This window comes from Cyprinodon variegatus, unplaced genomic scaffold, assembly GCF_000732505.1.
Source record: "Cyprinodon variegatus isolate N-32 unplaced genomic scaffold, C_variegatus-1.0 Scaffold86, whole genome shotgun sequence".
Taxonomy (NCBI): Eukaryota; Metazoa; Chordata; class Actinopteri; order Cyprinodontiformes; family Cyprinodontidae; genus Cyprinodon; species Cyprinodon variegatus.
Window position 1 is genome coordinate 402,422 of NW_015150539.1, and position 13,922 is coordinate 416,343.

Below are 13,922 nucleotides of genomic sequence, written 5' to 3' on the forward strand. Positions count from 1 at the left end.
GGGCATCTTTGGTAGTCCCACTGAGGATTTTATCTTGTTTATACCAATATCGTAAATATGTTCCAAATAAGAAATATCTAGTGATATACTTGGCTTACTTTCCATCCCCAGTCTTACCATTCAAATACTGTTGCTCCAGAGGTATTGTGATTTATTCAGATAGTGTGCTGCCACATTCATAGGGCAAAGCTTCATCTTTCAAACCTGAAAAGCCATACTTTTGGGTTGGAGTTCTTGGGGCTTTGCTCTGTTGCTCTGGACTAACCTAGGGCAAAAATCTGCTGGCATTCAGCCACTCCTAATTTGTAGATGTCAAATGGTGCAGATTTTCTTATTAATCCCTCCCAAAGTGAGCTGTAACATTTGCTTCTCTGAGGTCCTTGCTAAGGTATTGTAAATTGTACGTTGTGGTATCACACCTATATGGTCTACAGCAATAACCTCTAAAACTGGGGACACTTTATCAGTAGTTCTGTCTTGATACATAGACCCCTGGAAGGGGTATGGTTGAGAGGCAGGGTACACCCCGGACAGGTCATCCGTCTGTTACAGGACAACACAGAGACGTACCACCATGCCCGCACATAATTTAGAGAAGCCATTAAACCGATCAGGTCATTAATATTGGACTGTTGGAGGAAACCGGAGAACCTGGAGAGGAGAGAACCGACACATGCTGGAAAATGCAAATTCTAAGACTACTGGTAGGGAATCAAACCCAAAACTTTTACACGCACATATACATGCCCTTAAATTATATTTATATATATTTATTTATTTTTTTTAATCCTCTTTTCTCCAACAGGGGGCATCAAAACAGTGTTCTATAGCAGAAAATGCCAGCTCATCGAAAAGGCCAGAGGGACACCAGCAGAAAAACTAACATTAGTGCAGTTCCTCCAGTCAGACAGTGATAAAAATAGCCAACAGAATTATCATTGTATTATGACTCAATGAGTCATTACTAATTAAAAGGTATTGAAACTATGGTCAAAAGGATGGATCTCTGGTGACTCACCTTCCTGTGTTCATCACCTTTGTGTTTGCATGCAAAGCAAACAGGAAGAACACCTGAAAAGGTAAATCAGTGGTATTCAAAATTATCTGCTACATCTGTCAAATTAAAATAAAATAAAAACACTCTTGAAACGCACTTCGGTTCCTTGATTAAAAATATGACAACTATTTTTATCTTCATTTTCAATAAAAAAATTATCAATCACACATTACTGATAATCACCTTTGTATGGTTGCATGATGGATTAAGTAAAAGCTTAGTGAAATGTTTAAAGCTTAGGAAATTCATTTTAAAATCTAATCCCAGAGTTGCACCATATCTTGAAGCACAATTACCAGATTGCATCCGGCATCCACCCCCTGAATACATGTTGCGATTAGAAGGGACTAACCTTTAATTCACACGCCGGGAATATGGCTGGAGAGGATCAGAGGCTAAGGCTCAGAGACTGTATGGACATAATGCAAATCTGAAGAATAAAAAGTGGGAGGAAAATGAGAGTTCATCTTAATAAATGTGGCATCTTATTTTTTGTTTATCAACAAATTTTGCAGCCCCAAAAAGACCTGTGTAAAAAAATAATAAAAAATACAAAATACTTTGGTTCTCTGATTTCCAACCTCTGAGTCCTTAACACAACAGATGAACCATACCAAGATTAGCTCAAACTGTCACCTCCCTTTTGAATAAATTTTTAATTCCACTGGATGCTCTGGGTTTTATTTAGTGGCATCAGTGTTAAAGAGGTAAAACACATCACTGCCTGAACATGGTTCCAATTCCAAAATCATTTTCGTCTTAAAACTTTGTACTTCATTTTCTGTCACATACAAGCTAATTTAAAAACATAGACGTCTGTGACAAGTTAACTGGGTGTGAATAGTTTTGAAAGGCGTCTCATATTCAGTTCGGTTTGTTTTGTTTTTTAAACTTCAAAAGAGAAGTTTGTTTTTTCCTGGGATAACTCGGGGCCAAAAAGAAAAAGGTATTTGTTAGACAGCATTTTGTCATCAGTTAAATCAGAAGAAGGGCTGCTCATTGGCATAGTGGGTGGCACTGCTGCCTTGCAGCAGGGTTCCTGGTTCGATTCCTGGCCTGGGATCTTTCTGCATGAAGTTTGCATGTTCTCCCTGAGCATGCATGGGTTCTTTCCGAGTACTCCGTCCACAGTCCAAAAACATGACTGTCAGGTTAACTGACTTCTCTAAATTCTCCTTAGGTGTGAGTGTGTGCGTGCATGGTTGTATCTCCGTGTTGCCCTGGCGACACGACCAGGGTGAACCCCGCCTATTGCCCGTAGACAGCTGGAGATAGACACCAGACTGAAAATGGCCGGATAAATCAGAAGAAATAATTTAACACGCCTCAGTAAAGGAAGAACAGCCTGAAAAGATCTTCAACTGCAGCAAGCTTGGTTTATTTCTCCAATCTTACATACTGTACATGCTACACTGTAGGAAAGACTTAAAGAGCGAGCAGGAACCCACACATTCTCTTATCTCTCTCTCATTAGAATTTAAACATGTATGCAGGTTAGCTTTAGATGTACTTGGATCAGCAGGACAGAGGAAGCTTTCCTCAGAAAAACAATTTAAACATGGAAAAAAACAACCCCCCAAAATTAAAGCAAAAAGAATAGAAGAGTATACAATAAAAATCTATACTTGTGTTATGTGACTGAGGTCAATGTGTTGTGTTCACAGCCAGACTTTAAAAAGAAACCTCTCTCAATGGTCACAATTGTCCCCATGGAGGAAGAGTCAAAAGGAAACCGACTGACACTGTAAAAAATAACATTTTTAAAAACAATTTAAACTGTCAGAAGCTAATATAAACAAATCGCTCTTATTATTATTATTATTATTATCATTTAAAAAAACAAAGAGAGTCACATCCAAACCTAGAATAGCTAGAACAACTAACTTAAAACAAACACGTTAAAGAAATGGGAGGAAAGAATCCAGTCAGGTGCTCACTGCAAAGTCAAATTTAAGTTCTACCAGGTGTCTCTGTTCAACAACAGAGCAGTGGAGTTGGTCACTTTAATGAGTCCAAATGCAATTCTTTGGCCAAACTGTAGGGCGGCGCTGTTCATCAGCAGGCTGTAAGGAATCAGCCAAATTATGATGGTGTGCACATTTCCAAAATGGTTTGTGATGGCCCGAGGTATCGGTATGTGGGATGTAGTTCTTCATTCAAACAGAACGGTGGCCAGAGCATTTCCAGAAAATTATAGATCCTTTAAACAGAGGCGCCATGCTGTGTATTTGTAGGATGTGATTCCCAACAGCGGGGCACATTTCTAGCCTCTAATCTAAGGCACTGACAGTCTGCAATTTGGCTTTTCATCTCAAAGGAATATCTTTAACAGGGTTCAGTAGGCCAGTTATTAATAATTAGTATCTTACCCTCACCAGATACCAGAACTTTTCTATTTTGTATTTTGGAGACTTAAGGATCTTAAGGAGAACTGATAACATTTCCAAGAAAACTCTTTGTCATATTTCACTTTTAAATCCAGTTAGTCTGCAGAATTCACTTTTTCCCCCTCCAACTGAAGCCATTCTCTTTACATCCTACTGAGGGTGAAATACTGAGTCAGAACCATTTTTTGTGAGAAAACACTTTAAAGATTATCATCCAGCGACAAAAAAAAAAAAAAAAAAAAAAAAAAAAGGAGGAATATGTTGAACATGCAGTTACTCTGATGACCACTAGGGGCTCCAGGTAATACTGGTAAATGAGGATAAAAACTTTCACATAGGCATGTTTGAAAGGTGCAATGATTACATTTCAAATTAAAGCTTCTCAAATTAGATGTTGCAATAAACAGAGGAGCTTAGCATAGTTAGACTGCTCCTATGCTAAGCTATGCAAGTCCTAGCCCCATGTGAGCTGGACTGAGCTTTCCTTCTAACCTGGTATACATTTTGCAGAATGTTCAAATGGCTAGAATGAAAAGAAAAGCCAAGTTTTTGGTGCGTTACTTGCTGTTGATTGTTTGTATCCAAGTACAGAGTTAAATATTTCCAGTTAGAAAATACGGCAAAAATTGCCTTTCTGCTTTTCCTAGTAGTGCTGAATGACTGCTGGCAGCGTAGTTCTGTTCTCTCCTCTGTCAGATGAGTTTAACTGAATATCTCAAAAGGAGGATTTTCTTTTGTTCGACCGAAGAGTCAAGTGTCGCTCAAATGACAGTAAAGACAGGCTTGCAACGGGTATCCTGAAACAGTCACTTCCTTTGCAAAGACATCCTCAGGCTGTCACTGAATGCTTTCAGTTATTCCTGGCAGGCCGACTGCAGCTTCCTAATTGGCCGAGTTGAGCAGCTAGAGCCATCAGGAATTGATGGCCTGGACATAGTTGGCAGGATAAAGGCCAACCTGGCCGCTCTTCAGCTGCCCTTTACACCAGCCCTGCTCGTCCTCCTCTCCGAGCTTCAGCAGCTCCTCGCCTGAAGAAAAGAGATGAAAGTTAAGCACTCTAATGCACACAAGACAGATTTACTCAGATGATCTCTGACTAAATACAGAACAGAGAGAAGATTTGGTTCTAAATAGTTTATGACAAAAACAAAAAAGGCACAGGTTAGTTCCTCTTATGTCAGTCAGGTTTAACAGTTACTAATAAGATGCAGTATCATTATGTTCTATTCATTTTGTTCCACTGACCAAAGCAGAGGACAGACTAACAAGGCAAGACACAGAAAAACAGGCCAACTGCTTCAACTTTAGACCACTGATTTAACCCACAGAGAAATTCTGTCGTTTTTTGACAAGTTGAAAACATTTAATATTTACAACTCAACTATAATACAGCTTCTTTACAAATCTCCTTGTTTCTGTCTTTGAAACATTTTCCGGACCCGTTTCCAAAGCAAACCTCAGCACTTCCTCCAATTTCAGAGTCTCATAAAAATGCTTTTAAGGGAGGAACCCAGGGAATACATATTTTTTTTAAGTGGCAGTTTTATATCAACACATGGAAAGCTCTTTTCTTTTACAATAAATAAAGCATTGCTTGACCTTTTAAAGCAGAATCACAGAAAAAAATCCCCTCTCAACAAAGACGTAGATTTTCACTGAAAACGTAAAGCCACTCTGACGGAGCACTTCTAGTGGTAGACCTGGTTCTTACATGGTTCTACGAAGAAACACTTTGATTTTCCATAACTGAATATTAAGATAAAAAAACATCCCTTTCAGTCAAAGTGCAATCCCCTCTTTGGGGGGGGGGGTTATATATATTTATATATATTCTGGATATATAAACACCAGATGGTGCAATACAAAGGACGTTTAGAAAGCGTTAAAATCCAACATCTGGTTTGTATTTATAAACCTAACTGCCGATATGCCTCCAGATTGATTGTAGATTTAGAAATCCCCAGCTGCAGATTTAACAAGGCCAAAAAGAAACAGCCGTAGTTGTTTCTTACTGTGCTGACTTGCATCTGCACCTTCTAATCTCTACTTAACAAGGATAGAACATTTAGGAACCTATTTTACCACCAAAATACTGGATATACACCAGATGATATTATTTAAAGGGTCCTCGGCAGACCGTTATAGCGTGGGAATGCTCTCCATCAATCTGAGGGAAAAGTAAAACCTGAGTTTCATTGAAAACAAGAAAACAAATCTGATTCAATTAGGATTTATAAACACCAGCTTGAGATTTAAACTGCTCGTTACAAAAATGCAGAATTTGAGATTGCTGTTCACAATACTGAACACTTCCTACTAATGATCTGTATTTGTAAACAATCCAGTTAACTGGATGTGTATAGAATGTTTAAAGCAGGATTTATAAGCAGCTACTGATAAAAACTCCTTTTTACAATGTCACGACTTCTAAATCAGGGGTCACCAACGTGGTATCCGTGGGTTCCAAAGGGCCGTCAAACACTACATGGGGGGCCTTCAGCGTCTTCAACTCACAAGTATGCTACGTTTATGAGTTATTAAAGAAGACCAACAGTATAATACGATTTTAGAGCATTTCATCATATTATTTATAAAAAGTATTTAAGTATTAATACATATTTCAAAATGAAAATATATAAAACAAAATTAGCAATTAAAAGAAAACACTAAAAATATGTTAATAAGTATGAAGTTTAGGTGATGCTGACTCCTCCAGTTCAAAGTTCAGTATTGGTAGCCCAGGATCCATGAAGTAGCCCTCAGCCTTAAAAAGGTTGGTGACCCCTGTTCTAGATTAAAAAAAAAAAAAAAAAGAAATACTACAAATTGGATTCATACACTCTGTTTTAAGCACCACTTGATGGTTACCTCCACCAAGGATGTTATGTTTTAGTCAAGTTTTTTGTGTGTCTGTATGTCCGTCTGTGTACCTACATTACATTACATTTTGGTTATGATCCACATCATAATCTGGATGCAGGAATTTATTTTTTCAAGGATTTTTTTAACATTATGTGGCAGAACAAGCAGACTTTCTTGCATTAAAAATATATTAAAACTACTTTTTACCCACTGATCACAGCAAATATAGCAAGGCCGCTCTCTGCCATTGAACCGAGAAGCAGACGCATCAGACGCATCTGTGCACACTTTTCTGGACACGCTTCAGGAGCATCAAAGAGGCTCTTGAGGCCCGTCTGACCTTAATGTGGACAAGCATCAAAAATCAAACAGCAGGTGCTTTTTTTAAACCCCAAAACACATCCGGTGTGAACGTAGCATTATACCTGGGTCAGTTGTTGGTCTAGAGCTCAGGCTTGCAAAATATCTAAGGTTTGATGTTTTAGTGCAAACAGAAAACACTGATTAAGGTCATTAATAAAGCTTTTTGTTAAATGAAAAGGAGCATAAACTAAAATGATGACTAAAAAAAAGTTTATCATAAGTAAACTATACTGTTGCATTTAAAAAATGTGTGGCTTTCATCTGAAGTCCTTTTAAAAGACACCATTTATGTAATTTGGGGCATCAGTGGTATGTGTCCCCAACCATCCGTCCTTGCTTATCTAAATTGATTACCAATTATTAGTGAAACGTTAAGATGAATTGCAAACTTGTTACTCCCTCCCTTTCTTCCGGATATGGTCATTTCTTGCTGCAATACATTTCAAGGACCCAATGGAAAAGCTTTGCTAATTTATGCTTCAACTTAAAAGTGTTAGAAATGAAGCAAAAACTGCACAGTCGTCCTGCACACTCGATGTTTGAGCGGCTGGAATGTTTCTGTAACTCAGAAGAAACAACTAAGCCCATCAGATTGATTTAAAGCATCACCACTAATGTTCAAAATGAGCTATGAAAACATTATGAAAGGCATCCAAGGGAGAAGTGTGCATCTGGTTATGGACAGGGTCGCAAAAAAAAAAAATTAAAATATGATTTCTTAGCATAAATTATTCTGAAACATGCTGGTTAGAGGGTGAAAAGCATTAGTTGGGGTTAATACCTGCTTTAAAGCTGAGCTCGTCCGCCTCCTGGCCCGTGTAATCATAGAGCGCTCTCACCGGCACCCCCTCAACCTGCTCCTGCTCCTCCTTATCGTCCGCCTCCCCCACGCCGTTCACAGCTAGCACCTTCTTTGGACTTTCCTCATCTGACCAGTCTGAGGAATAATCTTTCATCCTAAATGTCGAGATGAAAAAAAACGAAAAAAAAAAACAAGTAGGTCCGTCATCCAGAGAACCTTGAGCTTTCCTGAAGCTCTGAAGCTAAAAACAAGACATTTAAAGGTGAAGATAACACAGCTTGGCTGGGCTTAAATAAAGCTTTGCATCTCCTGCGCAAAAATAAAAATACAATTTTAGATACATAGCTCTGAAACTGCATAGAAAAGACATTCTTGACAAATGTCTGAGGAACTATATATCCCGATCATTTTAATACACAAGAAAATCTTGTGCAGGTTGAGTAGAACACAACCTCTCCTGTTTGCCTTATTTTAAGTTTTTTTTTTCCCCCAACTTTGCTTAAAGCTCACAGAAAAACTCCAGAGTAACACACCTGGAAGAGACAGTGTCTTTAAGATGAAACTTTGAGAAAACCAAACAGCTCCATCCCAGTTGCATTTATCTACTTAACATTCTTTAACTCATATTTATAATCCTTACAAAGAAAAGGAAGATGCACCATTTTCCAGAATGAGTAACACATGGATAAAACCTTAGTTTTCAGCTTCTCATTAGAGACCATTTTGTTCAGGATTAAAAACCTCCACAGGGAGGCGAGACGACCAGGTCCAACAGAAGTGAACTACATGCTGCCTCACTCACTTACCCACAGGATGCTTAGAGATAATTGTAGTCTTCTGTTCAGTCTGGACTAAACAGCCCACAGAAACATGCTGTTTTAAAGCTTCACAAAAAACAACAACCACAGGCGACCATTAAATCAAACGTGGAACATGTAAATCTGTGCGTGCCTCAGAGGAAAGGTGAACTCCTTAAAATGAAGTGGAAAACTCTATAAAAAGTCCCCATTTGGCCAAGTTACAACAGGCTGTTTACACAGAATGTTTATTTCCGGATGCAATCCAACCTCATACTGACTCACTAGTTCTTCAAGATCAGCAGTTCCCTCTATGCCGTCCGTCCTCTGTGCCAGTCAAAGCAGCCCACTGCAGAGGCTTTATGCAAACTGCTGCTAACATACGTCTGTTGTTGATGAACACTATGACCCTCCTTTAAAATGGTGGACAGAGGACTCCAAAACCTTAGCTTATATCACAATAACCCTCCTGAACATTCTGATGGAAAAATCAAAGGGAACTCCTTTGATCTCATTCAATGTTCAAAGGCTTTTAGTCAAGAGTTTGTGGGATGCAGAGTTAGTACCAGTGGCAGCTGGCTAGTAGAGGGCGCAAGGGTGCCGTCCAACTCACCCAATAATCCAAATTATAAAACTGAAATATTTTATTGTATTTTTCAGATGTGCAACATAAATAGTTCATCTTTAATGACGAGTAAAGCTGTTTCGTTCGTCGTCATAGACCCCACATGAGCAATCCTCCAGACATACATTTCTCTCATTAGTCCTCTGTCCCTGATGATGCTAGGCTGTGACCCAAGCATTGATGCAATTCCTATCTGAGGCTTATATAAGTTTTTGGTCATCTCCAAATTCTTCAACTTCATAAACAGATTTTCAAACTTGGACAGAACAAGAAACTTGAAATGGAATTAACCCAAAAGACAGAAATTCCATGCTGGCTGGAAACAATAAACAGTGTTGGCAACGTTACATAAAAAAGCAACTAGTTATTTCTCTGAAAAAGTTACTGAGTTATTCAGATGACTTTATGTTACTTTAATACAATTGTGAGTTTAATAATCAAAAAGATGGTTTCATATTAATTAATAAGTTAAATCACTAATGAAAAGGGAATAGATGTCTGAAAACAGTCTCTACTAATCTACCATTTAGGTGAATCTGGAGGGAAGGTCAACCAGGAAACTGAACTGCAATATATTCATATCAACGATCAAATTATGTTTAATTATATTCAAGCAACTTAACTAAACTAAAATTGTGTGAAGTTAAACAGTTCCAGACAAAAACATACAGAAAAAACAGGAACACCGTCTTCCAGTATATCTGTGGAAAATAAATAAATAACAGAAGTCCATATATCGATAAACAAAGGCAGCCAGCCGTCCGTCAGTGCTGCATTAGATCAGAAAAGGTTGCAACAGATGTGGATATAAAACCTTTGTTCCCTGAAATAGAAAGATTAACCTTTGCCTTCAGAGAATGCCTCCACTTTGGAAACGCTGCCATTGAATCTGCAGATCTCTCCCCCATTGCCTCGCATCTCCCCTTAGTGTGAGCAAACATCACGTGCTGAACACCCACCTACATTATGTCCCCTCAGCCAATCACCTCACTGTGCCTCGAATAGGCTTCGATAACATACCTGGGCGGGTTTTTAAGGAGTGTTCGGGTCAGCTGGCTGGTGTCATTCACAGACATTTTTAACCCCTCGCTGGACCAATCCATAGTGCCAGCATGCTTCAAGTCTGCCACAGTTATTCCGGTCCCAAAAAAGCCTCAGGTCACCTCACTCAATGATTACCAGCCTGTCACACTGACTCCCATCATGATGAAGTGCTTCGAAAGGTTGGTTAAAGAACGTCTCCAGTCTGCCGCCGAAACCGCTCCACTGAGGACGCCATCTCTGCTGCTGCACACTTGGTGGAGAAGAACACTCACGTGCGGATGCTCTTCCTGGACCTCAGTTCAGCTTTCAACACCATCATCACACAGCATCTGATGGGCAAACTGAAAAAGCTGGCCTTCAATACAGCCCTCTGAATCTGGCTGCTAGACTTCCTCACCAACAGACCTCAGTCAGTCTGGGTTGGACAGAACACCTCTGATGTCATCATCCTGAGCACAGGCTTCCCTCAGGTCTGCGTCCTGAGCCGCCTGCTGTTCTCTATGACGACACATGACCGCGTCCCCAGGTTCACCACCAATCACATTGTGAATTTTGCAGACGACACCATAGTGGTAGGCCTCATCAGAGACGACAATAACCAGGACTACAGAGAGGAGGTGAAGCAGCTGGTGGTGCAGCGATAAAAGCCTGATCCTGAACATGGAGAAGACCAAGGAGATCATCTTGGACTTCAGGGAGAACGGCCAAACCACGCTCCACAGGTCATCAACAGCTCAGCTGTAGAGGTCGTCAACTGCACCAAATTTCTGGGGGTGCACATCACAGACATCCTCACCTGGACTGTAAACACCACCTCACTGGTCAAAAGGGCACAGAAGCGCATGTACTTCCTGCAGACGATGAGGAGAGCCCACCTCCCCACCCATCCTCACCACCTTCTACAGAAGCACTATAGAGAGCGTTCTCACCAGCTGTCTCACAGTGTGGTGTGGAGGCTGCAGCGCCTCAGACTGGAAGAAGGTGAGAAGAGTGGTAAGATGGATCATTGGGGCTACTTATTCATCCATAAAAGACATTTCATCCAAGTGCTGCTTGTCCCATAACATTACCAATGACCCCTCACACCCCCACTATGGACTTTTCTCCTTACTGCCCTCTGGGAAGAGGCTTTGCAGCATTTAATGCAGCTCCAGCAGATTCTGAAAAAGCTTCTTCCTCACAACCATCAGACTGCTGAACTGTTTTAAAAACTCTAAATCAAGTCACAGACTCTGCATCACACTGCAACACCAAACCAAAACACTGCATAATTGCACCATATATATTTAATGCTCTGAACTTCCAAGTTTTGTACACCATGTTTTTTTTTTCTCCCACAGTTACCGTATGACCACTGCTACACTTTAAGAAATGAAAATGTCATGAATGCTGTTCAAAATGAAATCTTGTTTAGTATACACCATGTATACAAAATGACACGGTGTATGAGGAAAGAAGAACGCCTTCTTTCCTCATTGTAGAAAGACGGCGCTTCAGAAAAGTCAACTTGACTCATCAGGGTGCAGCAATGTGCTACATTAGATTGGAATTAAGACAACGCTGTTACCAATATAGGAAAAAGAATTAGATTACTCAGTAACTGAAAACAGAACTCTGTTACTAATGCCGTTATTATGTAACACCCCTTGTAAATTGTGGTTATTAGTTGCGTAATTATTTACCTGCTCGTATCCATGGTGATGGGACTGGGCGGGACGTCTCCTCCACCCGATGAGACTATGTTGGTGAGGGTGACCACATTCTCCTCAGAGTTTCCTCCTCGCTCCTTACGGCTGATGGTGCGGCTTGAATCAGGAGACCACTCCTGCATGCAAACACAAAAAAGAAAAAAAATATGATTTTTTTTCCCATCAGTCAATCCAGAACTTAAGAGAAATGCTGAATAATAAAAAGCTATAAAATTTAATATTTCTCTTTAAAGGTATTCTACTTTACATTTGTACATTTGTCCTATTTTAATAGAGATCTCGGTCTCAGATAACATCCAGACAACAAACATGCACGCCCACTATAACAACAACAGGGTGCAACCAACAGAAGGAGGGCAGTTCTGGATGAAGTTACTGGTGGTTTCATTGTCTCTAAGGATTTAAAGGAGGCGTTTGCTGTGAACTAAATGTCCACACAGGTACAGGAATAATGGACTAAACATGTAAAGTCAGCAGAGCTCATTTGGCAATAAAAACCCGATCATCAGCAGATGACGAGGTGATGTTGAAAGGAGGGATACAGAAAGTTGACAGAAAGCTTTAAGACATACAGGGATCTAATGGGAAGGCTGTAAGCGAGTCTGTGGGAGATAGCAAGTGTGTGTGTGTTGCTAACAAAGGGCCTCTTGTTTGCGTGTCAGCAGCACTGTGGGAACGCTGGGAGATTCCTCTGAGGACAGAGACAGGTCTCTCCCTGCCAACTTTCCTACTGACTGTAACCGTGGAACAAAACGTGAGGATGGTTAAAAGAAACAAGCAAAAACACTACAATGACAAAGGTACTCGTATATCTAAAAACACGAAAAAAGGGGAAATAAAGAAGCCTCAGAGGTCAGGCTTTACACAAGATAAACCCTTCATTAAATGCTCCAAACAGAAAGCACTCAAGGTACCATTAATGTTTGACAATTCTAATTTAACTCCTTGGTTGTAGTTTTTTATGATTGCGGTTAATATGCAAGAAGTATGAGGTGTAGCTGGAAATGTTCTGATTTCTGGCAGGGCAGTAAGGGGGAAAGAAACTAAACCTATTAACTAACAGTGATCTCAGAGTAGCTCCCACCTTTTCACTCTAAAGATGCCCCCACACAATCAAAAAGATTTACAGAATATAACCCTAGTTTTGTTTTTTTCTGGGTTTTGGAGTCGAACATTTTAGCTTTTCTGTTTGCTTTACAAAATGAAACACCAATGTTATCCAAACGCCCACAGTCAGAGGTGTGCGGAGGCTGAAAAAGGCAGGAATCCAAGTCACTACATCTCTCTTATGCTTCAAAAACCAGATCTGCAAATCATCTTAAACCAAAAGGGAAAGGAATTATCTTTCATTGCCTACAAGTCAGGAACAAACACTGAAGGAGGAAAATAAATTATTCTCACATACATAGAGATATCTCGCTTTTCTAAAGACTATATTTAGGCACCTGAAGGTACTACCAGCTAAAATCTCCAGCATACAGGACTTTCTCTGTTGTCTTTAAACTCTGCAAGCAAGGTGATCTTATACAAAGTAAATGAGAGTCAACCATTTAAGACCCTGTTGCTATAATCTTCCTGATCATCTGTGATGCAGTTTGCAGAGCTAAAGAGACCTGGTTAGATTTATGTATGCAATGATGGTGGTTAGGTTTACTATCAGGGTTGGGATAGAAAGGGTTAAAAAAGACTGAAAGACAATGGGAATCAGAACATGGTCCTCACTGCATATAGCAAGACTAGAAAGTGTGTGTCTGTGTGTTTGACATTCCTGACCCCACTCACTGCTCTCAGCTATAAAACAAGGCATTCACTGCAAACCTGTTTAATATTCAGCATGTTGCACAAATACAAGTAGGAGACTCTGGATGGAGTCCACCCAGAGCCGTCTCTTCTTTTACAACCAGTTTGCAAACTGAGAGTTAATGTTCAGAGGTTGTGAAGCGTTTCAGAGAATAAAACATTTCCCCAACGTCCTGAGCGTGCAAGTGTTTCCATACCTCAAACTGGGGCCAGTTCATGCTCATCCCCGGTCCGTGGGTATTCTTCCACCATCGTAGGTCTTCAGCATCATTGGCTGCTCGGATGGTCTCACCCAGGTCCCGGTACAGGTTCACAAAACTGTAAATTAATGAAAAAGTTTCTCTTGGTAAATTGATCAAAAATAGAGCAGCATTTGCAACCTTTAGCTTCATCATGGTGATGCACCAAACAAACTGACGCACTCTGAACAGCTGTGAAGTGATTATTAGTCAAATGTTGCTCTACAAAAAGGGATT

General features: G+C 40.0%; 1 protein-coding gene across 3 annotated transcripts in view; it reads right to left on the reverse strand.

The window, feature by feature from the left end:
• Positions 1 to 2,424: 2,424 nt before the first annotated feature.
• pacsin3 (protein kinase C and casein kinase substrate in neurons 3) overlaps positions 2,425 to 13,922 on the reverse strand; it is a 32,849-nt gene continuing 21,351 nt past the window's right edge. For all 3 annotated transcript variants that reach the window (XM_015373416.1, XM_015373419.1, XM_015373418.1), the window contains 4 exons: positions 13,644 to 13,764; positions 11,620 to 11,762; positions 7,451 to 7,626; positions 2,425 to 4,472 (listed from right to left, as the gene is read on the reverse strand). In XM_015373416.1, the coding sequence (XP_015228902.1) occupies positions 4,357 to 4,472; positions 7,451 to 7,626; positions 11,620 to 11,762; positions 13,644 to 13,764 (556 nt within the window). In that variant the 3' untranslated portion in view covers positions 2,425 to 4,356. The remainder of the gene's footprint in view (positions 4,473 to 7,450; positions 7,627 to 11,619; positions 11,763 to 13,643; positions 13,765 to 13,922) is intronic.